The sequence below is a fragment of the Melopsittacus undulatus genome, chromosome 7 (genome assembly GCF_012275295.1).
Source record: "Melopsittacus undulatus isolate bMelUnd1 chromosome 7, bMelUnd1.mat.Z, whole genome shotgun sequence".
In the NCBI taxonomy this organism is placed as follows: domain Eukaryota; kingdom Metazoa; phylum Chordata; class Aves; order Psittaciformes; family Psittaculidae; genus Melopsittacus; species Melopsittacus undulatus.
The window spans coordinates 33591435-33618714 of record NC_047533.1 but is presented as its reverse complement, the minus strand read 5'-3'; the positions used below and the strand labels follow the sequence as shown (position 1 = coordinate 33618714).

General features: G+C 39.9%; 2 protein-coding genes across 4 annotated transcripts in view; one reads left to right on the top strand and one right to left on the bottom strand.

Annotated features, from left to right (window-relative positions):
• Positions 1-14213, top strand: part of SNX25 (sorting nexin 25) — a 78925-nt gene extending 64712 nt beyond the window's left edge. The window contains exons 11-19 of the mRNA XM_031048946.2: positions 451-582; positions 4201-4341; positions 4823-4936; positions 5427-5591; positions 8338-8455; positions 9612-9678; positions 11243-11424; positions 12647-12747; positions 13555-14213. Coding sequence (XP_030904806.2) covers positions 451-582; positions 4201-4341; positions 4823-4936; positions 5427-5591; positions 8338-8455; positions 9612-9678; positions 11243-11424; positions 12647-12747; positions 13555-13629 — 1095 coding nt within the window. The 3' untranslated portion in view covers positions 13630-14213. The remainder of the gene's footprint in view (positions 1-450; positions 583-4200; positions 4342-4822; positions 4937-5426; positions 5592-8337; positions 8456-9611; positions 9679-11242; positions 11425-12646; positions 12748-13554) is intronic.
• A 1332-nt stretch (positions 14214-15545) lies between these two features.
• On the bottom strand, positions 15546-25013 carry LRP2BP (LRP2 binding protein). Of its 3 annotated transcripts, XM_034064751.1 has the most exons (8): positions 24874-25013; positions 24427-24542; positions 23518-23631; positions 21851-21993; positions 21668-21773; positions 20730-20953; positions 17538-17703; positions 15546-15795 (listed from the first exon to the last, which is right to left on the bottom strand). In XM_034064751.1, the coding sequence occupies exons 1-8, from the start codon at positions 24935-24937 to the stop codon at positions 15730-15732; spliced, it is 999 nt and encodes a 332-aa protein (XP_033920642.1). In that variant the 5' UTR covers positions 24938-25013; the 3' UTR covers positions 15546-15729. The 3 variants fall into 3 exon arrangements, with proteins under 3 accessions (XP_033920642.1, XP_033920640.1, XP_033920641.1); XM_034064749.1 differs by lacking the exon at positions 15546-15795 and having other exon boundaries at positions 16025-17703; XM_034064750.1 differs by lacking the exon at positions 15546-15795 and having other exon boundaries at positions 16025-17703; positions 24427-24539.
• Positions 25014-27280: the final 2267 nt, after the last annotated feature.

Here is a 27280-nt window from a genome sequence, read left to right as displayed (position 1 = left end):
TACAGTGAACTAAGTGGTAACTTCCTGATTGATTGTTAACATAGCAAACGTCCTAGAAATGAAATCTATTCCCAGGTTCTTTGGTCACATCATGTATATCTGAAAATGGTAAGGAGGAGGTCGTCAGCAATGTGTATTTGAGTAACTGGATTTTCAAGTTTGTATACAACATACAGTGTGTAATATAGGGGTGTAATATGTAATCATATCTAAAGTGTATTTTATGCTGATAGTGAGATACTAGCATGTCCTTCTAATTAATTTGTATTTTAGTGTCAGGGTTGACCTTTAAGATTATCGTGTATTCTACAAGTTTATAAAAGGCATCATAGCTTCCCTCACAACTTTTTTCCCATCCAAATTATTCATTCCCTCTTGGCTTTTGTGCCTTTTCTCCATGTTGCACAAGCTGCTTCTTACCAATAGTAATCAATAAACTTGCCTCCACAGATTGTTTCTAAGCTGAAGGATGAAATTACTCTCATGGAGAGAGAGCACAGTGACCTTCAGTTACACATTGCACGAACAGACTGGTGGTGTGAGAATCTTGGCTTGTGGAAAGCCGTCATTGTCTCAGGCGAGGTACGGGGGTGTTTATGACTTCTTATCTTCTGGGTCAGTTCAAAATTCCATGAAGAAGAATAAAAAGCTGTGTATACTTTCCTTTTACCTTTGCATACATTGTGTATGCTTTGTGTTTACTTGGGGCAGAAACCCTAATCTCTTCTGAACTTCACCTCTGTTTCCCCAGAGACTACTACAGTGCACATATAGCATTTCTATTCCTCAGACACTGTTGTTGTAATGGAGTTACAAAAATACCTATATATATATGAACTGGTTTTGGCATTGGGCAAATTGCTATTTTAGGGGCACTGTTTTTTATGAGAACTGTCTCTTGTTATATTACCATGCTGTGAATCACACTTGGGTGCAGTTGTGTCTCTGCTATGTCTCACAGATGCAGTACTTACATGTTTTGTGTCTTACTATGTTTAACAGCAGAAGAGGTTCAGTGGACTAGAATACCCAGAAAGAAAGGTGGTTGCTAGTTTGTGTTTTGGGGGTTGGGTTTTTTTGGTCCTGTTCTGCTCTTCTGTTAGCATATAGGCAACCAAATTGCTTGGTAAGCAGCAGTGAATAACCTGAAGGACTCATAGCTGTAAGCTGTTGAGGAAGGGGGCTGAGAAGGGGCCGAGGAGACTTGTGGAAATTCCATCCTAGGGGCTGATTCTGAGAGCCCTTGCAGTGCTGTGAGATGATCGGGGCTGAGACTGTCACAGGACCTTTGGACTTGGAAAATCAAACCAAAGAACAAATGTTAAGTTTATGCTCATGAAGAGTCAGAGCTGGAAGAGGGTTGGGATTTTCCTCAGAAAGGACTGAGGTTATAGAAGAGCAGTGAAGTTTCACAGCATGGCATGGAAGGTTCAGCGTTCGTCAGGATCTGTGTGCTTTGTCTCCCACCTGTTGGAGCACCTTTTGGCTGGAAGCAGTAGGTATGCTGGTGGCTTGTCAGATGTGCGGTTTGTCTTGAGTGGGCTGCAGGTGTGAAAAAGGCAAATGCAGCCCTTGAATATATCAGGAGAGGAGTTTCTGTATGAGATGATGAAGTGCTAGAGTTGTTCTGCAGGCCATTGCCTTCAAGAAGGGTGGATTTGAATGGACTGAATGAGGAACTTCTCCCATGAGAAGTGATTGTGAAAGCACTTTAATTTGCTTAGCTGAGCAAAAGGGTAAGAGTAGGGCCGTCTGTAGAAACACACTGATAACATTAAACATAAAGGAGGAGTGAAGAGTTGTTGGAACAAATGAGAAACTGAAATTAAGCTTCCAGTGACCAGGCTGGGGGTCTAGAGTAGACTTGTAGTAGCAGGGATGGAAAAGAAGTTGTTACACAAGTTTGAATTCATTCATGTTAGTGGTTGTATGAGGTGGTGCCTATTACAGCAAAGAACTCAATCTCCTGGCATAGGCAACACCTCCTAACATCCCATTTTTCTGTTTTCCAGTTGACTCACTAATCTGGAAAAACACATGCACAAGTACTTCAGTTGATTGAAAAGTATGCATTCTTTGGATCCTGTAGACTTTCAGGTATCTATATGAGGGTATTTGAAGGAAGTTGTAATGTATCTTCACTTAGTAATTAAAACTAAGGTGATTTTGAACGTGGATCCTACTTAAAAGCAGAATCTGTGGGCCTGCAAAGGATGCCTGAAAGGGACTCTTCATCAGGGACGGTAGTGATAGGTAATGGGTTAAACAGGGGAAGTTCAGGTTAGATATAAGGAAGAAGTTCGTTACTGTGAGGGTGGTGAGGCACTGGAAGGGGTTGCCCAAGGAAGTGGCAAATGCTCCATCCCTGGCAGTATTCAAGGCCAGGCTGGATGGGGCCTTCAGCAACCTGGTGTGGTATACCTAGTGTGTGGTATCCCTTCCCATGGGATGATCTTAGATGATCTTAAGGTCCTTTCTAACCCTAACCATTCTATGGTTAAGTACTGAGTCCTCCCATTTTGAGAGTGTGCTTCCAGAGGGATGCATTTCTGCTGACTTACAGTTCAGATACACTACACACATGCAAATCCCTATGCTGTGGATGAATGTGTAATGGAGGATAATATGGATGGCTTAAATCAGCATATTCATCACTGCTCTCTCAGTTTCATAAGCATCTGCCAGGAAGTGTTTGTGAGTCATCTAGAGACACAAACCCAACCTAGCTCAGGGGTAGGTAGACACGGCAGGGACTGTCCCAGAGATCTGAGTCTGTTTGTGCCAGGCCTCCCTGACCTACATTTTGGAGACCATTCAAGCGTCTCTTTCTGCAGTAGTCTGGCAGGAGAAAAGCAGTTCTCCAAATAGCTGTGCTGGGAACTAGGCACATTTTCACATGTTCAGGCTGATGCTTTGCATTCTGCCTGGGTGCTGCTGCAGGTTTTATGGCAGAGAAATGTGAAACCTAGGCCACAGATCAGGTTTCCCAGTGGTCCATGTACAGCTTTAGGAGTGCATCTCAGGGAATATTCTTCATGTACAGCTCTCAACAGCCTAAAAATTTAAATGCAGGTTTTAGCTGTGTGTCTCCTCCAGTGGTGATGTAGCTGCTCGTCAAATTATCTATCACTAGCATTAAGTGTTACCAGAACTTTACAAGCTTCTCAGAAAATGTTACATGAACTTTAAAGTTTATTCTTATCCCAATTGGATTAGTTAAATATTCTTTAAGGAAAAAAAAAAAAACAAAAAGCTTAAAAATTACTACCTTCCTCAGATTATGCAAGAGTGGTATTTTATAATTATGTTGCTGTTATTTGCATGTATATTAAGACAAGCTTTTGACAGTTTGGCTTGGCCAAAAAAAAAAAAAGGATTTATTTCCCTTAGTTGCTGTTCATAATGTATTTAGCTGTCTCCTTAAAACAAGTAAACAAAAATCTGTTACCATTAGGGCATAGGGATGAAGTCCCAGATGGCTCATCAAACTAAGGCATAATGTGATCACGCTGCTGCTGTTGTCTCAAGAAAAATCATTTAACAACTTTGCAGTAGTTTTCCCATTTACACTGTGTGGTTAATCGCTCCTCCTTCCTCTGGCTGTTGTACAGCTCGATTCATTAGTAGTTTCATGAAGTTGTGAGTCCTTCAGAAACAAACACTGCATGGATATCATGCTCTGTGCATGCAGAATAGCTCAAGTGAGCAGAGAAATTGCTTGAGTCAGCACCAGCTGCTGCAAGGCCCAGCTGCAGAGCTGCTGTGCCTGGCATGTGGGTAAGCCTGAGTGTGAACACAGGGAAAGAAGTGGGAAATAAAGGGAGAACACTCAGAAAAATGCAGATGGGAGAGCTGGAGTATTGGTGAGTAATCAGAATGCTGTGTGGTATGCACATTAACTATTACATGCAGCTCTTTGAAAAAGACATGTCAGGGAGATCTGATTGCTGATGGACAGCACTGCCAAGCTGTATGTGAAGTGTAATAGCGGTTAGCTGGAGGACTCATTCAGGACTTACACAGCATTTTGCATTAAATTTAGTTCATTAAGGGGGTATTGCTCCATGTGTCACCTTCAAACCGCAAGAGAAGCGTGGGACTGATGATGACTGAAATTGCAAGCCATTCATCTGGCAGCCCAAATGTTCCACTATTTGCTTTTAGAGTAGCGTACCTTACTGTTGGTTTCTTCCCCAAAAGGTTTTGGAAGAGAATGGAGAACAAGTGCCCTGTTACTCTGTCATGGTGAGTTTACAAGATGTTGGTGGAGCTGAAACTAAGAACTGGACTGTTCCCAGGAAGCTCAGTGAGTTTCAGAACATACACCGGAAACTCAGTGAGGTACGGATCTTGGTTAGGGGAGGGAGAAGATGCAGGTTGCTAAAATTTGTCAGAATGATGCTTGGAAAGGGGAAAACCAGATAAAAATTCATATACCAGTTTTTATGGCAGCCTTTGAGCTTTTAGAGCTTGTTTTCCATGCATGTTTCTGGCCACTCCCAGATGCTTATGAAACTTGTTGATTATTTTTGTCCCCTTAATAATGAATGTTTTACTGAACTAACTCAAGGTCAAAATAGTGTATGCTCTGCGCTGGTATACACAAGCCTCTTTTAAAACTAGATTTTGTCTCTAGCTTCTAGGGAGGTACTAGAAATGGCAGCTTATGGGGACAGAGAAGGTGTCCTTTTACAGTGCCTTAACCTTTCTGTCTAATAAGCGATACATTAATAGTGGTGGTGTGAAGGGAAGTGGTGTCAGTCCATAATAGGTAAGAAAAGGTATTTTTCATGTTAAGTGAGCTCTCCTGTCTCTTCTACAGTGTTTTCCGTCATTAAAGAAAGTTCAGTTGCCTTCTCTCAGCAAGCTGCCCTTCAAATCCATAGACCAGAAATTCATGGAGAAATCCAAGAACCAGCTTAACAGTTTTCTGCAGGTGAGAAAACAAAGACAAAACTAACAGATATCTGAGTGGGAGAGTTGAGTGGATGTTATCTCTCTGTTGCCGAAATAGAACAAATAGGTTAGATATAAGGTTTGATGATATATGTGTTGAAGTTGTCCAAAATGCCTGAATTTGAGATGAGTTTGGCTGATAGTAATCATTCCTCTAATGGTAAGCTAATTTAAACTTTGATTAAGTAAGAAACAGTAGATAATGAATCTTGTAAAGCACTTCACAACAAATTCCTTACAAATTAGAACTTCAAAAAGAAAGTTGTAAGCAAAAGCCTTTAATTTTACTAGTTCTAATACTATAAAACTAGCTTCTTATAGTACCTTTGTGAGACATGAGTTGTTTTTTTGTTTCACTCTGCCTCTGAGCCATGTTATAACCAGTTTTATTGGATGGCCTGACATGTTTTGTACCTTAACACACCAATTAAACATTTCTTGTTGTTTCTGTCATTATTTTTCTTCCATAGAAATTGCTCTCTGATGAAAGACTGTGCCAGAGTGAAGCACTTTACGCCTTCTTGAGCCCTTCCCCAGAGCACCTCAAAGTTATTGATGTGCAAGGAAAGAAGTCGTCTTTTTCACTCTCCTCATTTCTAGAACGACTTCCTGGTGATTTGTTTTCTCATCAGGAGGTAAGTGGTAGAAAAGTAATCTTCCCAAATTTAATTACTTATCCAAAGCAAGCAGGGAGAACCATTAATATAATGCATTTGAATGGCAGGTGGTATTGGCAGGCATTTCCAAAGGTCATTTTTAATTTACTGTAAGTGAACAAGGAGTCAGAAATAAGAGCTGTCTGTGAATTCTGAAGGTGTTTATTAATTAAATGTTTCCTGCCCTTTGGTAAAGATACATATATAAGCAAATGTGTAACCTGCCACAAACAAATTTCAGGCCATGTAGGTTCGTTTATTTTTTTATAGCAGAATTTACCCCTTTTTGTGCTCCCAACACTCGTATTTCAGAAGGTTTTTGACAGGTAAAAATAATTCTCTGGGGAAGCTTACTTGGCAGGGAACAGCTGTGTGTCCTTCATTTCTGGAGAGCTGAAGCAAAGCTAGTTGTGACAAAAAATGAAGGCAAATGGTGCAGGCTTCCAGAGAGAATTTGCCAATGCAGGCGGGAGCCCATGTGGGCAAACCACTTTGAGAATTTGATACTAAGCCATAATAAACTATTGTTTCTCAAAACACAATGAAGAATATGTGAGTGACTAGAATAGCTCATTGACTAAAATTGCCCATAATTTCATAGCTGTCTGTGGTTTGTGTAATGGATAGAAAATGCACTGTGGTGTAAGAATTTATACTTCTCGTTGCATTTTCTAAATGATAGGGGATTTGCTGAACAGAAAAATAGAGCGGGGAAATTGGAGAGAACATTGGGTTTACCTTCCTGCTCCAAGCAGACTGAACTGTGCTAGGACAATTCTTGGTATCTGTTTGTCTAATGTGCTATTAAACCTCTGATAACCGATGTTCTCTAGATGAGCAAGGCAGCGTATCCTGATTCTCAGCTGTTTTCATTGTTAGAAACCTTTTATTACTTCCTAACATAAATGTCCATTATTTAGCCAGCCAACTTTTGTCGTGTCTGCAGCAAACACCCAACAGTTTGGGTTAGGATCATCTCAGTTATCAGGATTTACTACTTTCCGTTTGTCTTTTATGCTTTTGTTTCTGTGACTGAGCAGCCCCAATTTCTCCTAGTTTTTGTTAGGTTGTGTTTTATTTAGTTATGGTTCTGCTCTAGACTTACCTGATTATTCATATTTTTCTTAGAAATGTGGTGACTAACGTTTGAAACACGATGTTCCCACTAGGTTTTCCTATTCCCATGTATGAAAATATTTCTCTGTGTGTATATATATATATCACACGAACAATGTTTGTGCTTAAACATCATTGTATTACACTTGCCTTTTCCGCAGCAGTGTGGCCCTGTGATCTTTTTCTGTAGTAGTATCAATATCAATTGTTTTATCTCCTGCGTTTACATAGTGGATTATTGGTGCTTTGCATCTGTTTTCATCAGACTGCACCCTGTGGGCTCAACTGCAAACTCAGTAAGCTTATTTTCTATTCTGTTGCCCAAGTGCTTAATGAAAATATGGAATTATGTCTACTATGAAAAATTAAATAAAACATATTTTCTTGAATAATTAAAATAGAAAAGGGCTCAGAAGCCTGTTGACCAGAGGAAGATAGTGAGCAGGACTGGAGTTTGCTCTAAACTGTGTCCCTGGAGAAAATCTGTTCAGCATCAGTGAATATGTGTGCTTGCCCGCTAAGATGGGTTATGATTTGTGATTTCCTTCTGTGGCATTCCTGGTCAGTATGGGGTGGCTTTTTGTTCCCTGCCCTCAGTTATAGCTTAGCCTAGTATTAGTAGAAAGCTTTAAAAGCTGGAGACTCATCAGGCTCTGGAAGTCGTTTAACGGGAGCCTGTGAACACTAACAGTGCACTTCACTGCTGTGAGGTGTTTTCCTTTGGTTTTCTGGTTATGAGGAGAGAAGCAGCATCTCAAGGGGTGCCACAGAAAATGCCAGATGTGACTCAGGAAGTCACAGGATGTGACAGAATATGTAAGGGTTGGAATACGCAACACTATGGCCATTATATACAGGCCACTTTGCAGTGCCATGCCTGGAGAAGATTCAGGAACTGGAAATATACCCAAAGTCAGTGATGGACTTTAGGTGGGATTTGGAGGGTGTGAGGGAGGAGTAAGACAAACTGATGACCAGCTGAGATGCTGTATGATACTCTGTATAGCAGGGTTCAAATGACAGGCAGGGAATGGCTAATAGATTGTGGTCTTAAGGCCAAGAAAGGAAGACACCAAAATAATGCAGGAGAAATAAGCCATGAGGCACATTTTCCAGACCACATGATGATGGGGGAAAGGGGGTAATATTAGATAATGGAATGATAAGGAAGAAAGGAAGGCAGAGATGAGGGATTTCCTTGAAAACCAAGCTGAAAAAAGAAAATCTGTCTGCACACCTTTCTGACCATTCCTGGTGCAAAACACCAGCCTCAGTGGGAGCAGGTGTACCTCACTGCAGCTTTGCTCTAAGCATAGGCAGGCAAGGGGAGATCCAGGAAAGCAAAGGGATGTGCTGGCTGTCATGGGTAAGGTACCAGGTGAGGTACTGGAATGGGTCCCCCAAAGAAGTTGTAAATGCTCCATCCCTGGCAGTATTCAAGGCCAGGTTGGATGAAGCCTTGGGTGATATGGTTTAGTGTGAAGTGTCCCTGCCCATGGCAGGAGGGTTGGAACTAGATGATCTTAAGGTCCTTTCCAACCCTAACTGTTCTATGATTCTATAAGGATGGGTAGCTGTGGTCATACCCATATTGTGTTTCTCTTCCTAGGAAGAAACGGAGGAGGATAGTGACCTGTCGGACTACGGAGAGGAGGTGGATGGGAAAAGGGACTCTCTTGCTGAACCATGTTTCATGCTGATTGGAGAGATTTTTGAACTGCGAGGAAGTAAGCTGTAAACCTGCTTATTTGCCAGTGGAATCTGTTGGCCAAGAAATCTGGGGGACTTTGTAATTCAGATTTTTCTGCTGTTTCAATGAGCGGAAATGTTCTTGCAATCTACATTGTCAGTTTGCTTGGAACAGAGCTCTTCGCCAGTAGTTCGTGACTTTGGATCTTTTATTCAAAAGTGAAATTCCAAAATAACATGGTGGTAAAAATGTAATTAGTAGGGGAAAGCATTTGAATTCAGTATTCTTAAGCTTTTAATTAAACAAAGGTAGAAAACCCCAGTAAAATGCAGCAGCATGTTCTCTGTGAATAGGCTGCATGTTAGAATGCATGAATTATAAGGAAGGAAAGATTACTTTATTACAGAACATATCACTGACAAAGCAACATAATTGTAATGTCCATTTGAAGTGTATTATGTGTGCCTTTCAGTTTTACAATTTATATAATGGAAAAGATGCCACACGTAACTGAATGAGGGTAATGAATAAAACTATTTTTGTCTCTATTTGAATGTGCAGCTACACTTGACACCCTATAAAATTATTTGCAGGGTGACTATTACAAAATGCAGCACCTTCCAAAAATGACAGATGTATCTTCCAAATATAGACTTTCTTGTGCTGATGGTGAACTGCCTTGAAAGAAAGATTAACCACTAATTACAAGGAAGCACTTCCATTTGTTTCCTTTATTTGTAATGAAAAGCTAAATGCTTGGTTTATTTGAGTGAAGATGTTTTCAGAATTTTAATGATGCTGCTGTGTGTACATTAGACAAGCAGGTGTGGAAAGGGTATGAATTTTGAAGGGCTTTTTGGGGTTTTTTTTTTAGTAGAAAAAGGGGTTTGCGTAGTTGTACAGCTCAATAAACTTGAAATACTCTTAAAGTGTGCAATACAAGCTACAAAGGCCAGATGTGTTTATGTAATCTGCAAGACTTAAAAAGCATATAGCAAACAGTACAGGGAAAGCAGTCAAGAAAAATAAGACCCATGCACAGCTAGTGAAATCTTTGAAAGGATTGTAACTGATGTTTATTGTAGGGGTGGGTTGGTGGTTTTCAGGTGCGAGGGAGTTTTGAATATGATTGTGGGTACCCTGATGTTACTAATCTCTTGATCTTTATTTTCTGTCATTTTTCATTGTTCCAGTGTTCAAGTGGGTCAGAAAAACATTGATTGCACTAGTGCAAGTCACTTTTGGAAGAACTATCAACAAGTAAGTAGCTGTTAATTCAACTGAACCCACATCATTGTTCTATGAAAAAAAAAAGCTGAGAGCAGAATTGTTAAAAAGAAGCAAAATTGGGATATTCTGTTGTATATGGCAATCTGCATTTGTTTTCTACAGCTCAATTTAAAAATACATGATGTCGATTAGAGAAGACACAGATATATGAACTAGATTCTTCCTTATTTTTAACCCTACATAGGACTTTGATTTTGGGAAAACACAACATGTCATGGGAGACATGGAAAGTGACTTTCTTCTTTTTAGTGAAGCACCTTTGCATTTATATAAATTAGAAGACTTGGCTATACTGTTTTTTTGAGTGGCCTGGCTCTAAATGGCTTTTATTAGTTTTTGCTTTATCTTACAGTCCCATGAAGATTTTTGACACATCTGAAACTGGGTTTTTGTTTCAAGTAATTTCTTTCAAATCAAATACTTGTTTCTCAGAAGTGACTGAAATAATGTTTACACATGATGCGAACCATTAATTTATAACATGAAACCTGTACATGTGTAACAGTGATGTGTTTTCATGAAGGTATTTTTCTGTATCATTTGAAGACATAACTGCCAAGTGAGGCCTGGACAAGGCTATGAAGTAAGCATGCGTGTCTGTACACATTTTTCATGTGGGAACTTATGTCATTGGTCAGAAGAAGTTTGCCAGAGTACCTCCCAGCAGAACAGGCTGCTCCTTTCTCCATTCCGTGACTAAATTTGCACATGGCAGCATGGCTTTTAAAACCTCTCACATGTGATATAGTGGTAAATTGGACTAGCCTCTGGCAGTATCCATTCACTGAGTTTTAAATCATTCATTTTTTTCATACCCTGCTGATGACTAGCATGAAAGACACCTGAGAAAGGGCAAAGAGAGAGAACGTGTGTGAGCACAGCATGCATGCAGAGTTCCCATATAGCCTTGTACATGTTGGTTGAGTTTTTACGTTTATTGATCTTAAGGCATTTGGCTGTACTCTGGCCCAGCCTGAAGCCTGCTGTCTACCTCAGACTCTTTGTGCTGAAGGCTACAGTGAAGTGCCTGCAGCTACAGGAGGAGGCTGCTATCTCCATTTGTAATCCCTTCTCTAACGTGCTATTGCTATCAGTGAGGGAACTTCCTGTGCTTTTATCAAAACTTCATCTGTTTTTATCCTACCAGGCATGGTGAGATAAACGTAGCATGCAACTAGTTTGGAGTTCACCACGATCAGTTAATTCTTATGTATTTCCCAGTGGAGCTTTTGTAGGGTCCATTCCTGAAATACAGTTTCAATTTAGTAATTTGTAATATACGTAGTAATTTGTAATCTGTGTTTGTGGATTACATTGAAATGTAGCCTTCTCCACATCTCAGTCAGGTATCTGGAGTGACCAAGATCCTAGAGAACCCAGAGCTGAATATAAGTTGCTGTGATGTAGGTAAAATCAGCTCAGATAAATTGTGATAACTATGTGAAAATGAGCATCGCTTACACTACTTTCAGGAATAAAATAATAAATCTGTGTAAAACATGAAAGATATAGTCCTTTCTGTACTTCTCCATAGGCAAATCCGTGACACTGTACATTGGATGTTCAGTGAACCAATGCTTGTTTACTACATTGGTGTGTTTCGAGATGCTTTTTGGCCCAATGGCAAGTTAGCTCCACCACCAAGAGCCAAGAGTGATGAACAAAAGAGAGAGACAAAACAGAGAGCACAGCAAAAACTACTTGAAAACATTCCAGGTAAGATCGCTTTTGTTCTGCTTAATTGCGAGTTTAATAACCAGTTAGGAAACAAAACTACTGCTAGTAATGATAAGGGAAATAACAAGGGGAGAGAATACAAAACTAAAAAACAGGAGGAAGAGATGGAGAATCAATAAACACAAGTGATGCACAATACAATTGCTCTCCACCCACCAACCGATACCCAGCCTGATCCAAGCAGTGATCTGGGCCTTCCAGGTAACTGCCCCCAGGTTATATACTGGGCATGATGTGCTGTGGTATGGAATACCTCTTTGGCTAGTTTGGGTCAAGTGTCCTGTCTCTGCTTCCTCTGGGCTTCTCCTCACTGGCAGAGCATGAGACTGAAATGTCCTTGATCAGGGTAAGTGCTACTGAGCAACAACTAAAAACATCGGTGTGTTACGAGCATTGTTCTCAGACTAAAGCTGAAAACCTAGTAGCTGGTACAGTGCTGTGAAGGAGGAAAATAATTGTTACAGCTGAACTCAAGACACTGGCCTCCAGCTGAACAGAATGTACTTTAATGAGCTATTTTATGGCTGAGATGTCTCAGACACCCATTAATTGACTTTTTCTGCAAAAATAGCAGCAGGTATACATGCAAAATATTTGTCATTTACTCTCTCTGTTAGACACTCACCTCCTTACCTAGCATAGGCTTCCACAGTTGGTTTGTGGTTCTGTTCTTTTGTTTCTGAGTTTGGAGAGATGTCAGGACACAGCTGAATGTGCCTTAAATTAACGAAGCATTGGATCACTATTTATTGTCTAATTTAATCCAAATTATAAGTAATTGACTTACTTGTGAGAAGTATTTTCTGTGAATATTAAGAGGCAATCTGAATCTGTTTTAACTGTTGCAGTAATTCTGTCTTTGTGGCTGAAGGTATGTTTAAGTTAATTTAATACTGTATGAAATTAGACTTGACTCTGAGAAGTGAACTGTCTAAAAGGCATACTATATATCATGCTAAAACACTAAAAATGTTGTAATTGAGATGCATACACCCTTATTAAACTTTGGTAACTGGAGATTTGAGTGTTTTCAACCTGACCTATGTTGTTAAAAGGTTGGTGAATGGGAGCTATGTATCTCATAACCAAGGGCCATGAAGTGTAGTGGTTTTGTTTCCTCCGCTTTGTGGGTGGTACAGTTAGCTGGAGGTTTTGCCTAGCATGAGTGAAACACTTTAAGCTAAGTTAATTTTTGTTGCAGATACTCTGCAGAGTCTTGTTGGACAACAAAATGCCCGCCATGGTGTAGTGAAAGTGTTCAATGCATTGCAAGAAAGAAAGGCAAACAAGCATCTACTCTATGTGAGTAACCAGGAAAACAGCCTTTTAACTTTATACTCCTGTTAACTGCTGAGCTCTGCTCACTCTGTATTAGAGCACGGGGTGTGTGTTTTTGCAGAAATTTAAGACTTTTGTTCTGTGTGCAAGTAACTTTTGTTATTAAAGTCAGAAGAAATGTACTTGGTTACATCATTTGACTAATTCTGAATAACAAAAACCTGTTTAAAAACAAGTATTGCCTTTGTCTAAGAGAGATCCTTTACCACATCCAACTTGCCTGACTGAATGAGGTATAAACTAATCTCTTCATATAGTTGAGAAAAATAGACACCTTGGAGAATCCTAAGGAAGGAAAGTTCCAGGTTTGGCTCACAGTTAGGATGTGACAGGCCTCCTTTGTTGCTGGTTGGGACTGGCTGCAGTATGCAGCTGGATGCAAGTGTAATACCTTTCCCCTCAGTCTCTTCTGGCTCATTTCTTGCTGCAGCCAGTAACAGCTTTGGCATGCTCAGGCAGCACATGCCCTGGTGCTTCCTGATGGAGCTGCTGCAGCTTTGACAGAACAACATCAGTTTATGCAGGGTGGGAAATCCCCATCTGAATGAAGGCAGCTGCCCCTGTGGCACTGGCCCTCTGTAAGCCTTAAGGCATTTCCTGTGTTATCTGCAGGGCTCAGACTGACTTTAGGCTGAAAGAAATGGAATTGCACGAGTGGTAAGTAGTGACCCTTCATGCTTTTCTTATCTGTGGTGCTCTGAACATGACAAAAAGGAAGGAGAAATTCTCATTTGGCACCTATACTTACCTGTACTCATTTCTGTTTTTCAGGTTTTGCTGGAACTGCTGCTAACTGAACTGTGTCCTGAGCTAAGAGCTCATTTAGAGCAGCTTAATGCCACTTAGGTTTGAATCTGCACAATTGGACCACTAGAGAAATGTCTATGTCTGGTAATAGACATGAAACTTATTTTCCTCTATTCCATAGAGGGCTGAGGACTATGATTATTTTTAGCATTTTTCTTTCTTCTTGAGTTTTTTGTGAAGTAAACAGACTTGAAAAGATCTGATGCTGTAGTAGGGTAGACAATGCTGTATAGTTGCCAATTTTTATTTAAATGGTTCTATTTGACTACTGTTTGAAATATAGATTGAAAAAAATAAATGTTCATATAAAGTGAAAGAAACCATAAAATATTTTAAACATTTATGAAAAGAAATTTTGCTTATAGTGGTAAACTAATGAATGTTGTACAGTTCTAATCTCCTCACTGAGGATTCGAGCATTCCTTTTTTCTTGTGTATTGAATAAGCCTTGTCGTGCAATACTACATGTAAAGCTATTGTGAAAATTTTACCAATTTTCTTTTTACCAAAGATTTTCTGTAGTTTGAAGCATTTGTAAGCAATAAATAACTCAGCTGGATTGCAGTACTTTATAACGAGGCTGTACTGACAACTAATGAATGAGTTTGACAGCACTGGTTTCATAAGGAGTATCTGCATCACTTCGAAGTCTGTGTCAAAAATATGTGTTGTAAGCTGGTATGTCCTAACAGAATGCCTATGTTAAATGTTAGTTCAGAGATTAGTGCTTATGAATTGCTTCTATGAATGATTAAGTTAACATTTACTTAAACCATTCTAATAACTTCCCTGATATTACTCAGGGCTGTTATATTCAAATCCTCCAATTTCGAACAACCTTCAACTCTTTCCATTATTTTATACAAGGAAAGAAAATTATGTCTTCAGTGTTTTTTTAATTTATGTAAAGATATGCAAATAAGGTCCTAATGCACATCTAAATAATTAAACATCATCAAAAATTCCTAGGTGACACTCATTATTTTACATTCAATACAGTTGTGCTCATAGAAAAACCCCTTGCAGTCAAGACTGGCTATATTGTAAGGTATGTAAGATCCATGTGATACATTTAAATCAGTCTTTTTAGTAACATCTGTCTTTCTGTTCCAGCAGTTTCAGGACAGTTTTCAAGTCATGCATGGCACAATCCCAAGAAACAAGACAAATTCTGCATGTATAAAGTTTTACAAGTAAATAGGTATTTAGAAACGTGCAAGCTTACCCGAGCAATCAGTAAAATTTACTAGTGGATGATCAAAGTATGTTTTGGTAAGAGATTCAGCACAACATTGCTTGGGTGTACACACTCCCAGCCAGAAGGTTTTCAGCTAATACAACCAGAGGCAGCTTAAATGAAGTATGAAAGGTTGAGGAAAACAGGCCTTCTTCAGAGGACATATACTGAATATTTCCATGCTAACATTTTTTATCTATAGTTCTGGAAGCATTATTTTCTAGTTTTAGAAGTTGACATGTCCAGGAGCAGGGGGGGAGAAAGGGGAAAAGTGAGCGAGCAGCTTTGTGGTTCTGAGTTACTGGCTGGGCTTAAACTACATGGTTTGAACTGTGTTAGGCCTTTCCAACTTGAAACCTCTGCAGTGTATAAATAAAATGTGTTAAGATACAAGTAGATCTTGGTGCATTAGAAAAGCATGTGAAAGAAAGTCACAAGTCACAAAGAAAGAACAAAGGTAAGATTGAAAAATGGCTGTGACCTGTGAATGGGCTGAATGTGGAAAGTGGACAAGTTTGGGTTCAAGCTTTTCAGAGGATTAAAACTGAATGTTTAAATATTAAAAATGCAGAAAAGGGAACAACCATTTTTATTTGGTTTTGGTTTGATTCATGTGCTATATAGCAGTACGACATGAAGAAAACACAGGACATCTGCCCCAGTAAAATGTCCTTAATAAACCGTAAGTCTTCAATAGAATTTTTAAATCTGCCTTTGCCTCATCTCAGTTAGAGTGTGAGCTTTTTCTCTGTTTTTTTAGATAAAAAAGAGTCAGTAGATTTCTTTAATTTCTCTAAAGCTGGAAAGCAAGCAGTAAGTGATGAACACTCTGTAATTGCTGGAGATTAAAGATGGTTTATTGTGGTAGTACGTTTATATACCAGTCACAGCTAAAGGAAATACTAAATTTTCCCAAGATTAGCTGCCAGTTCAAGGTCAGCAGCAACATCAGGATCCAGAAGACATGCCTTTGAAAACAAAGAATAGGAGGAAGTTCTAGTTTATAGCTAAAGTAAAATTGTATGTTGTCAATATCAATATAACACTAATAAGGTCTTTATCTCAGATAATTACAACAGAAGTTAACCAACTTCTCAATATTAAAGAGTTAATATGCTATTCAGCTATAAATTCCTTTTTCTGAAGAAAAAAAATGAGTATTTAAAATGAGCATACTTGATTGTAGCATTGGTTTTAATTTTTTATTCTCTTTGTTGATATGGCATGTGCTGCCACCACAGTCAAAAACCTAAATCTGCTCACAGGCAGAATCAGTTCACTTCACTTGCATCACCTTTTTCAGTACCCCCTGGAATGCCCATCTCTTTCTTGCCTTCCAGAACTGAGAGGGTCTTAGAATGGTAGGCCAAAACCACAGCTGAGCAGTTAATTAAAAAAGCAAACAAGATTTTGATTTTAAGTGGGTATAACTGTACAGTTAACACAAGAATTATTTTCCAAGCACAAAAGAAACTGATCACACCCACAACTCTTGTCTTTTACTTGTTCTGAAGTTACTGCTTCAGGTAGCTTCCTTGTTTATTTTCCATTACTTCTCTTCTGTTGTTGAGTGGAGATGCATGCCACTGATCAGTAGAAATCATCTCTCTTTATACTAAGAAGGTAGCAGCCTTCCTAGATCAAGCTCAGATGTACAGCTAGTGAATGATGAGTGAAAAGTCCTTAAAACTTACCTTGGATTGCTGCCTATGGCATCCTTAACACCAGCTTATATTCCTTTCCCATTCTCCTCCTCATCCTATCCTCTGTTAACACTTTTCACAGCAGGAAAATAAAATGTTTAAAAAGTATGCATTCAGAGGACCACCTCTTCTCTAAGTCTCTTGTATCAGTGGCTTCCCTGAGTAAGGAGCCACAAAAATTGTTACTTGATAATTTATCATTTACATTACTCTCCGTCTATTTGGATTGCACCAAGATGGACATGAAGTATTCTACTTGCTGAAACAAATGGTCTCTACATGCACAGAAAGCATATAATCTTTTTGAAGCACAGATCCAATCTTGCTACACTCCCTTCCAGCTGGTGTAATCATCTTGCCTTGACTGTACCTTTAGCTATCACTGATATTATCTAGTAGATTCACCTTCTAGAAGCTGCTGTTGATCTTCTTCCTCAAGCAAGAAATTTTACTCCAACTTCAGAACTTTCAAACAATGTGACCTATTTTTGCCCCTGTGTGTCAGTAACAGTAGATCCTCAGGTATTGTTAAAATACAAACATAAAACCAAGTATGACAGCTAGGTATGACCAACTTCAGTACTGTTAATGATGGTTGTAATTGGTAGAGAATTTAAAGTAGAGAAAAACTTAGGGGTTTCCAGTTTGAGGGAACGACAGAGACAACAAATCAGTTTGGGATAAGATCATTCAAATGGTTTAGCTAATCTGTCTTGCAGGTTACCAAGCTCTTTGCTGTGGTAGTTGCCACAGATGGTTTTTTGACGTCTGCCGTAATGCAATGTTTGCTTAAGCAAGTGGGCAGACAGCATCCTTTCAGACTATTTTTAGTAGATTTTGATATAATTTTATAACTCTTCCTTTTCTTGCACAATTTTTTTTAACATGATGTTGGAGTCTTTAACCAAAGAAGTTTAAAGACTGAAACCCAAGGTATCACTCAGTTTCATGTGACATAAACTAGTCTTTCCAGACAAATGTAAAGACTTTAGACTTTCCGAACTTACCCTAGAATAGTATTTTGCAGCAGCAGCTTGGTCTTGCTGTACACCTAGGCCAAGCTGGAGGCATCTACCCAAGTAGAAAGCAGCCATGGCAACCCCCTTGGCAACATATGCGGGAAGACAGTCGGTTATCTTTGCTAGTGTATTGATGTCATCATGGTCAGTAATTCTGTTGTGGAATTTACAGCATTAGCTTAGGTAATGCTACCTCAAACAATAAGTGAAGTAAACCATATATGACTTGACATGACCTCCTTTCCATCATTATCCAAAATAAGCTGAAATGTATATGTATTCAGGAACCTGATAAGGATGCTTCTATTCAAGATCTGAAATTAGTCTTATTTGAATTATTGTTACATTAAATCAAAAACAAGTACATAACTTCTGCAGTCAGTTTCACTATAGTTATACTAGTTAGAAAAGGCAACATACTTTCATTTTTCCTAACAAAATACTTCATCGGAAAAAATACATGTTTCTGGAGGAAAAGCAGAGCTTTTCAATTCAGTTGAGCAATCTTTCCTAGTTGGAAGGTGTCCCTCCCCACAGCAGGGGGGTTGGAACTAGATGATCTGTAAAGGGCCAACCCAAACCATTCTGTGATAGTAAAATTCCAAGTTCAAAATCATAGTAACCAGAAGATCTTGGTCATACCTGACAGACTCAGATTGTAAAACCCACTTCTGACAACCACTTACAACTGTTTCAGCCTAATCATTTTCTTTATTCTGTATCTCTGCTTACTGTCACCTTATTTTCTTTCAGTATGTTGTTTTTACCAAGAACCATTTTAAGAATCAGAGGGACGAAGTGAACATCGTTTTCACTGTCAGGCTATGATCACCTGTTGTTGTTGCTGCAGTATTAGGTACATTTCAAAGTGGGAACTGATATTTTTCCTAGCTGTTGTCTTAAAACAGAGCCCCCCAAACCTCGTATCCTTTTCAGACACAAAGAGTAATTATATGCTTGACAGAAGAAAAAGAAGTGCAAGTCATTAGAATTTATAGCTATTCCCTATAAATCAGTGTATGAAAGAATGGTCTGAACTAGCCCTCTGCTAATTCAGTGCCTATTCAATCACTTGTGTTTAGAGCAGTATTCTCCCACTTAATTTGGTCCCATTAACAAATACAGCACTACAATAGGAAAAAAGACAAAACCCCCAAAAAACAATAACCCCAATGACTTATTAGGAAAACCATTCAACTATAATAGCAGTAACTTATTGCCTCTTTTATCTTTCTGATATATAGCATTTTTGACTTCTTCAGAAGATACACAACAGGATGCTGATGCAAATAACAATACCCAGTTAAGTCAGGTAAAAAATTCTAGTTCAGCACAGTTGACTTCAAGAACATACCATAGCAATGGGTAAGTATAAGTGTACAGGATAATAAAACTGTTATCTGAAGTGAAATACCAGTAACTAATCTAGTCTCACAATATTAGGAAAGGCTATACTGTACATAATCACATAATGCTTGGATGTTTGTGCATAACAAACCATGTAGTTGTTTGTATGTAACAAACCACTTTTGGTTTTTGGTATGAACACAGACAAATCTTAGCAGAAAAGGTATTGATACAACTGGTTGAACTGAGATTTTTGCCTCAAGGCCAACTGCAATCTCAGTTAACTGGAACTGTTTCAAGTATGGTGGCAGTATCTCTTGCTTCAGAAATGGTCACTTCTGGCTGTAGTATCAGATTTCATTGCTATTTTCTGCAATTATGGCTGCAGCTGATGAAGTGCACTGTTCACTTGCCTGGATAACCTACCATGCAGCACTGGCTGAAAGGGATGCATTCCAAGAGAGACAAGCTAGACTATACTGAATAGCTGTCAGTCTACTTGCAGTGCAGAAGAAGGAAAAAACAGAGCTGCTGCTACGAATGGCATGTACAGGATGCAGCTTCTGTAAGATCAGTATTGGGCCCAACACTTGTTTAATGTCTTCATAAATGATCTGTAAGATGGCATCAGGTGTACCCAAATGCCAAATGAAGTTTGCTGATGATTCCAAACTAAGTGGGAAGTGTATACTTTGGAAGAGAGAGCCACCAAACAGGCTGACCTGACTAGGCTGGAAGAGTGGGCTAACAAAAACCTTATGAAGTTCAACAAGGACAAGTGTAAGGTCTTGCACCTGGGAAACATAGTCCAGGAATGCAGCACAGGCTGGGATCTGCCCAGCTTGGGCAGCAGCAGTGTGGGAAGGGACCTGGGGGTTCTGGTGGACAAGCTCAATATATGTGAACAGTGTGCAGCTGCTGGCAAAGCCAACTGGATGCTGGGTTACATCAACAAGGGCATCAACATAAGAGACAGGTCATCATCCCACTCAAGGCTTGTCAGGCCATACCTGGAATACTGTATTTGGTTTTGGTCCCTGCTATATGAGATGTGGACAGGCTGGACAGGGTCTGGAGAAGGACCATAAGGATTATCGGAGGACTGGGTAGGCTGCTGTATGAGGAAAGGCTGAGAGAGCTGGCTTTGTTCAGCCTTGAGAAAAGGCTCAGGGGAGACCTTATCAGCATGTTCCAGCATTTAAAGGGTGGTTACAAATAAGACAGAGACTCCCTTTTTACAAGGAGTCACATGAAAAAGATGAAAGGTAATGGGTGCAAGTTAATTCTGGGGAGATTCCAACTGAATGTAAGAGGAAAAATTGGCATGAGAACAGTCACCCACTGGAATAACCTCCCCAGGGAAGTGGTGGATTCTCCCAACACTGAAACCATTTAAGATTCAGCTGGGCAGTGTGCTGAGGCATCTAGTCTAGGTCATGCCTTGCGTCAAAAAGCTGGACCAGATGATTCCTGAGGTCCCTTCCAACCTGGGGTTCTATAATGGTAGGGGTTTAAAAGGGAGTGGTGAAACCTAGAGATTGTGGACTGAGGAGACATAGAAAGCAGGCCTGCATGTGGGCTTCTACTTAGTCTACTTAGGATTCTAGTTCAAGGCTGTTTCACTTCACAGGATCAGAAAGAAAAGTGGTTAAAACCTTAAGAGTATTCATTTTGTCACTGAGTTGCTATTCCCTCTTCTACATGATGTTTCGCAATTCATTATCTCAAACATCCCCTGAGTTTGAGAGACAAGAGCATGAACTTATTTTAATCTGAGCACTGTGACCTTACAGAAAGAATCATCATTAAAAAAAAAATCAAAATTATTTTCACCTTTTGGCTACTGCAGCAGCTGTTGAGTAAAATTTTCTATTGTAATAATATTCCACAAGATGACCTTGAGCATAGATGTTGCCACGTTGTGCTGCTTCTCTGAAACACTCCAAAGCAGCCTTAGCGTTTTGACCTATACCTTGCCCATAGAGATACATAACACCAAGTGCTCCCTGTGATTCCAGACTTCCATTGCCACATGCTTCTGAATGCCAGAAAAAGGCCTAAAGAAGAGGCACAAAGTTTGAGTATACATATATTTTAGCTGCTTTGTTCCATAGCATTTCCATAAACGTTTTTATATCAACCATCCTATAAGAAATGCTTACACATAAAAGAAAGCAGAATCCTTGTAAGGCTTTAAAACCTGCTTCATTTATCGTTGTGACATCTGCTTGGTTTCTGAAGGTTACCAAAGCTGACAAAACTGAAATCCATTCTATTCCAATACCAGTTCTCCCTGTTAACTCCCAGTAAAAAAAAAAACAACAACAACAAAACACATTGGCCAGCAGCATCAAATTAGTCAAAATAAGGGATTCTGGCCATCTGTTCATACAGGCTCAGATGGATGATAATGCCTAGCAGTACTTAAAATACAGCTTTCAGAGACAAATATAGTGTAGAATCATAGAATAGTTAGGGTTGGAAAGGACCTTAAGATCATCTAATTCCAACCCCCCTGCCATGGGCAGGGACACCTCACACTAAACCATGTGATCCAAGGGTTTGTCCAACCTGGCCTTGAACACCACCAGGGATGAAGCATTCACAACTTCCTCGGGCAACCCATTCCAGTACCTCACCATCCTAATGGTAAAGAATTTCTTCCTTATATCCAATCTAAACTTCCCGTTTAAGTTTTAACCCGTGAATCTTTCTGCAATGTCAAGATTAACTGGGACTTATGAAACTCAAAAGGTACAAGTGGGCTTTACCTTCTTCAGGTCTTTTTGAGGCGACATAGAATAAAACATTCCTAAAGTACTCTGGGCCTTTACGCTTGCTTTTGGATTTCCATGGTCTGCAGCAAAAAGCCACAACCTAAGAAAATGAGGACAAAGAAAGTTCAAGTAATGCAGCATCTTATATTCGTCAGGAAAATTACTGACTGCCATTACCTTTCAGCCTCTTCAGTTGACTGCTTGACACCACATCCTTCATAATATGCTCTGCCAAGATTGTATGCAGCTGAAAACTTCAAGTGTCTTGCTTTTGGGGAATCAGAGTAGAGTATTTTCTCCATGTATTCCACTCCCCTCTCCTAAAAATTGAGACATTTTGGTTACTACATTCAGACTCTGAAGAGGATGAGATAAAGAACCTGACAATCCACTATGTTCTGCAAAACAGGTAAGTTTTCCACAGTGAAGAAAGGCTGAGGCATATTAGTAGGACAGTCCGGAGAACAGTGTCATAGCAAAGCAGAACTGATCTTTGGTTACTAGACAGCCCCTAGATTTTTGGCTGTGACATATTTTTAATGTGAAACATTTCCTTATAAATGTTCATCTAATAGTATATTCTTCTTCATTGATAAAAAAATTCTGAGAAATACTCTTGTATTTTCATAAATGAATGTCACATTCTAAACATGCTACTTTTTCAATACTGATCTTCTGTAAACTTTCTCATATTGCATAATGTATCTGAAATCATAGAATAACCTTAACAAAAGGCAAAGTGGTAACACTAATACACTCTGAAGACTTTCCATTAAAAATACCTTAAATTCATAATGGACAAAAAAATGATAATGTTAAATAAGCATATGGAAAACAAACATTGTGTATGAGCAGATGCATGGTGTATCATCCAGGGACCTCAAAAGTATTTTGGAAACAAGATTTACACTGTTAGGATTTAGCATGGCCACCCTGTTTAAATGCACTGGAGACAGTCCTTTGCTAAAGGTTCCTCTCTTACTCACCTCTCTCATACTGAAATACACAAAAAAGAAATAAAACTTTACTGATATGTTTATTTGCAAACAAACCAATGTGGTACTTATGCAGGCATACAGCATACAGAACAAACGAACCACCTCTGAAAACCAGCCGCATAATTTCTGTTCTGCTGACAATCCTCTCAGTACAAGAGTCTGATTTGTTCATATGCTGTTTGATTATTTTTGCCCCTCCCATCTTGTTACGTACCCTTTCTTTTACCCTATTTGTATTCTCTCTTCATACCACTCTTTTAAGTGATGTTCTCCAATAAATTAGATCTCTTCTTATGGCAGCAATTAATTCATCTTCCTTTACTGCAATGTGACTCTTCAATTTGAATGCTTCAAATTCTTGAAAATGTAATTATTTCTCTAATTTTAAAACGTTACTGCCAACCACTGGCAGAAGCATAATCTTCTTTAGTATCCATGTTAAGAGACTAGAAAGTACCTTAAAAAACATCTTTGTGTAAAACTATATAGTTTGATTTCTGTTTTTACACATTTTCGTTTAGATACACTGCTTATTAATAAGTAACAAACAGCAATTTTAAAACAGCTTCCACACAGCACAACCAAACCTTTAAAATTCATAATTTAAAATACTGATTACTGTCTTTTTCAAATGAACCTATTTTATTATAGCTATTTTTGAGAACTACTTCAGCCCACAACCCTCTATCTTTAATGATGCTTTTTAAACACCTGTACTTCTTGAAGCTAATTGTGAATCAAAGACCTGCTTATTTTAAGCTACATAATCAAGCTTATAAAGCAGGTTTTAGTAATCATCAGCTAATATTAAAAGGAAAGTAAAAATCATGCTGCTATATTACTTACAGGGTCTTCTGTAGTGCCTAGTCCATCATAATGCATTACACCAAGCTGATACATTGCTTGAAAATCTACATCCTTGATTTTTTCAAATTGTATTAATGCTTCTTCATACAACCCCTGGGAAAGACAGAACAGTACAAAGGGTACGTATGGCTGCCTCACTCTGATACATACTCTCTTGCAGTTTTTCAACTTGGAGCATTTCCCTCATGAACAAAGAGCAAAAATTTGCATAGAACAACTACAGAAGTTGTAGAAATTGGAAACAGAGTATGTCAACAACCACAAGAAAGCTGGATAGGCTGGAAGCACTCAGGACTTTCAAACAACTAGTGTTATACAAACATAATCTCTGAAACCAAAAGACAGACTGACCATCTTTCTCCTCCCAAATGCCATCTTTTTCATTCAAGGAGGTAAATGTCTAATCCAGATGCCCTGCCATGTCTATTTGACATCCCTTAAGTGAGATATTCTTATACCTCGAGGGTTTATAAGAATCTACTTTTACATCTCAACAAAGGGTTGGTTATACAAAGAGTAAACTCAAAACCGGCAATTAGGTACACATCAAAGATCAAAAGCTGTGTCTGGGGTCAGGGACCACAACCACATAACTGAAAACAGTCTGTGATGGTTGGCCAGTCAGCTGGTCAAAAACCAGCTCAGCTTCAAAGTCAGCTGTAGGGACATGCTGCTGCTTCTTTAACCCGATCCTTGGGAGCCACCACCAAGTGCTTGGGGACTGTGCAGGAAAAACTTACATGGGGGAACACCTGGTGCTTTTCATGGGGAAAAAAACCCCAGGTATAGGCATCTCTTTCGGGTTAAGGTGTCTCTTTTCCCACTGAAATTGTATTTAAAAAAAAAGGTCAGCTTTACAGTATTTCATTAAAAGAAGAAAACCACAACCTCTTCGTAGTACAGTTGTCCTCTCAAAAACCATGCCACAGGATCTCCACTTGCCATCCTCTTCACCAGCAGCTCCTCAGCTTTTGCAAATAAAGCAGCATGGTTGCAGTTCTCTGCTTAAAAATTGACAAGCATTAGGGCTATTTTCCCAAAGCAGAACGGCACCGATAAGCACACTAAAGGTCTGCAACTGGTGCAGTCCCCTTCTGTTTGCACCTTTTAAAGGACTAAGATGAAAGGGCTATGTGATTAAAGGGATAAAGTTTAGTGAGGACCTTGTGAAGGTTCAGTTTGCTGTGGAATCGCTTAAAAGCAAATCTAAGCTAGAGAGGGTACTTCGCATCACGAAATGCCTTACAGCGCCTGCTGGGACGCTGTGGGACTCCCGCAGCCCCGGCTGAAGGGAGTGTGTGTGGGGGGGAGCAGCCCCGAGGGCCGGGTCTGTACCTGATGCCTCAGGGTCGAGCTGGGTGCTGCAGGCCAGGGGCAGGGGCTCGCTGCGCAGATTCATCCCCCCCCGGCAGGGTGCCGGCTGGCCTGGAGCTCGGCCCTCGCTGGTGTCGGGCTGCCCGGGCTGCCGGTGGCGGTCACAGCGGCCGCCCCGCGCAGGGGAGCGGCGGAGCGCCTTGAGGCAGGCGGCTCCGGCGGGATGATGCCGGTTGGCTAATGGCGGTTGCGTGTCAGTTGCCCCCCTTGCTGTCCCGAAGCACCACCCAGCCCAGCCTGCACTGTATCGGGATCAAGCACTGCTGGGTAGCTGGGCCTTGTGGTCCCACGGCCTCTGACCAGGCAGAAGGAGGAGTAGGAAGGCAGGGAAGGTAACGCTGGCGTTTTCCCTTTTGGGTTGGTCCATTTTCTGAAAGAAACGAGAGTGACGCTAAGTCAGGCTGGACGGGGCTTGGAGTAACCTGGTCTAGTGGAAGGTGTCCCTGCCCAATGGCAGGGGTTGGAACTGGGTGAGCTTTAAGGCCCCTTCCAACCCAAACCATTCTGTGATTCTATAGCAGTCATATGGGCTAGCAGTCTGTGGAAATAACATTTCTAGCTGTTGGCTAGTGCTAAACAATGTGTAAATACATGGTGGGTTAGGGCAGGCTGTGTTTGTCCATCCACTGGATCTTTCCTACTGCCTGCCCATCCTGTTGCAAATTAAAAGCAATAAAATGCCATGCAAAAAGAGATTATAAGCAAAACCAACAGAAACTCTGAATGTGATTCAGTTAAAAGGTGGTGAGGCTGTGTAACAGCCTAGCACACGGGGGCTTCACCATTCCCAGGGATCAGAAACCATTTGTTGTAGTTTGTTTTCCCCTTTTAGACACTGTCAAAGTTGCAAAGATATTTGAGGAGAAATGCTGTGTGAAGCTGATTTCTCCTGAAATGTAACACATTATTTCTACTTCTGTTGATAGCTTCTGGCTGTCTCCTACAAAAAAAAGGATACACCACCAAAATGCTGCGTGAGTACTTTAAAAATAATCCTTAGCTGCATTCCCAGCTTTGATTTCAGTTTTGCCGTTTATTTTCCTCCCAGATGATTATCATCCTGCTATTTCTGGCAGCGCACTCTGTGTCTATAGCAACAAGGACAGAGGCAACAGAGCAGGAGGGTAATGCTTGTGGTTTTATGTGGTTAAACCTGTGGGCTCCACATGACGTTATCCAACAGTCCCAGCTGACTTCAGCTGCCAAGCCCTCCTGTAGCTCATCCTGATTTGCTTTGTGTAGATGATACAGGCCAAGAAGTCTACAGGAAATAAACTTTTTGTGAAGCATCAGTGAATTACTTGGACTAAACAGGCAGGATGATGAACAGCTTGTGGAAGCAGCAGTACCCTCCAGCAAAAGCAGTTAACGCTGGTTGCTGCTTTCGACACTTAAGGGTGTGAGGTTCAGCAGCACACCTTAGCTCATCCCATTGCTTATGCATGTTTATTAGGGCTGGCTCCTCCAATATCATTTTCCTTGATACCTATGCAAGATGTGTGGTCTGAGATTCAAAGTGCAGAGGGATTTTTAGCGAGTTATATTCCAGACCAGCTGCATGTGTTTATAACCAATTCAAGTAACAGTTACTCAGCAGTAGAAGCGTTTTGCAGGCACTAATGATGTGAGCAAAATGTGACAGGAAGCTCAAGAACTAATTAACAGCAGTAATATGAAGAGAGTTGGGACTGGCAGGATGCCAGTCTGTAGGTGGTTCAGCTGGAAAGATGGGATTCCTCAACTTTGACACCTGGGAATTGCTGAGGTCATGTAGGGGACGGAAGGCTTTAAAATAAAACATCCTTTTGGGCAATCCAGGCCTAAAGCTGCTTCTGGGTATGTGTTTTTTTCAGAAGAGTCTTTGCCATTGCATAAACAATGACTGTGGATTTCTGGCATTTGTGCAGCTGTGTATTTCATGCCTTACAATGTGCAGATGGAAGTGTAGGGATTTAATTTCTTTATTAACTGGTTGGCTTGGGTAGCTGTTGGGTAGTATCTAGTAATCTGGTAATCACACGTGTATTTCCATATGAAAGGAGAGGTGAAAACTGCCACTGAAATGATTCTGCTGAACTGATACATTGCCTTTGTACCTGGATTTACACACTGTTGAAGAAGAGATTGTCTGTGTTTATATTCCACTACTTAATGATTTATATTTCCTTTCTGAAAGGGGAAGCAGGAGGTAATTGTCATAATGTTTGTGCATTTATTTCATAACTCTATATACCCTAAAGGAAAACTGTTAGGCTGCTTTTCCCCTAACTCTGTTTATCAAACCCATGGGATTTCATTTTTTTAAAACACATGACTTTTTATTTATTTTTTTAAAGTGATGGTTGTGATTATGAGTAACTTCCATAAC

Bases quoted from the DNA above. Each gene is read 5' to 3' on its own strand.
- LRP2BP (XM_034064749.1), bottom strand. From the start codon at position 24,937: ATGAATCTGCGCAGCGAGCCCCTGCCCCTGGCCTGCAGCACCCAGCTC. The intron at 24,543-24,873 runs GTACAGACCCGG...TCAATTTTTAAG, and splicing joins GCTCGACCCTGAGGCATCAG to CAGAGAACTGCAACCATGCT. The intron at 20,954-21,667 runs GTAAAGCCCACT...CCTCTTCTTTAG, and splicing joins CTCAAAAAGACCTGAAGAAG to GCCTTTTTCTGGCATTCAGA.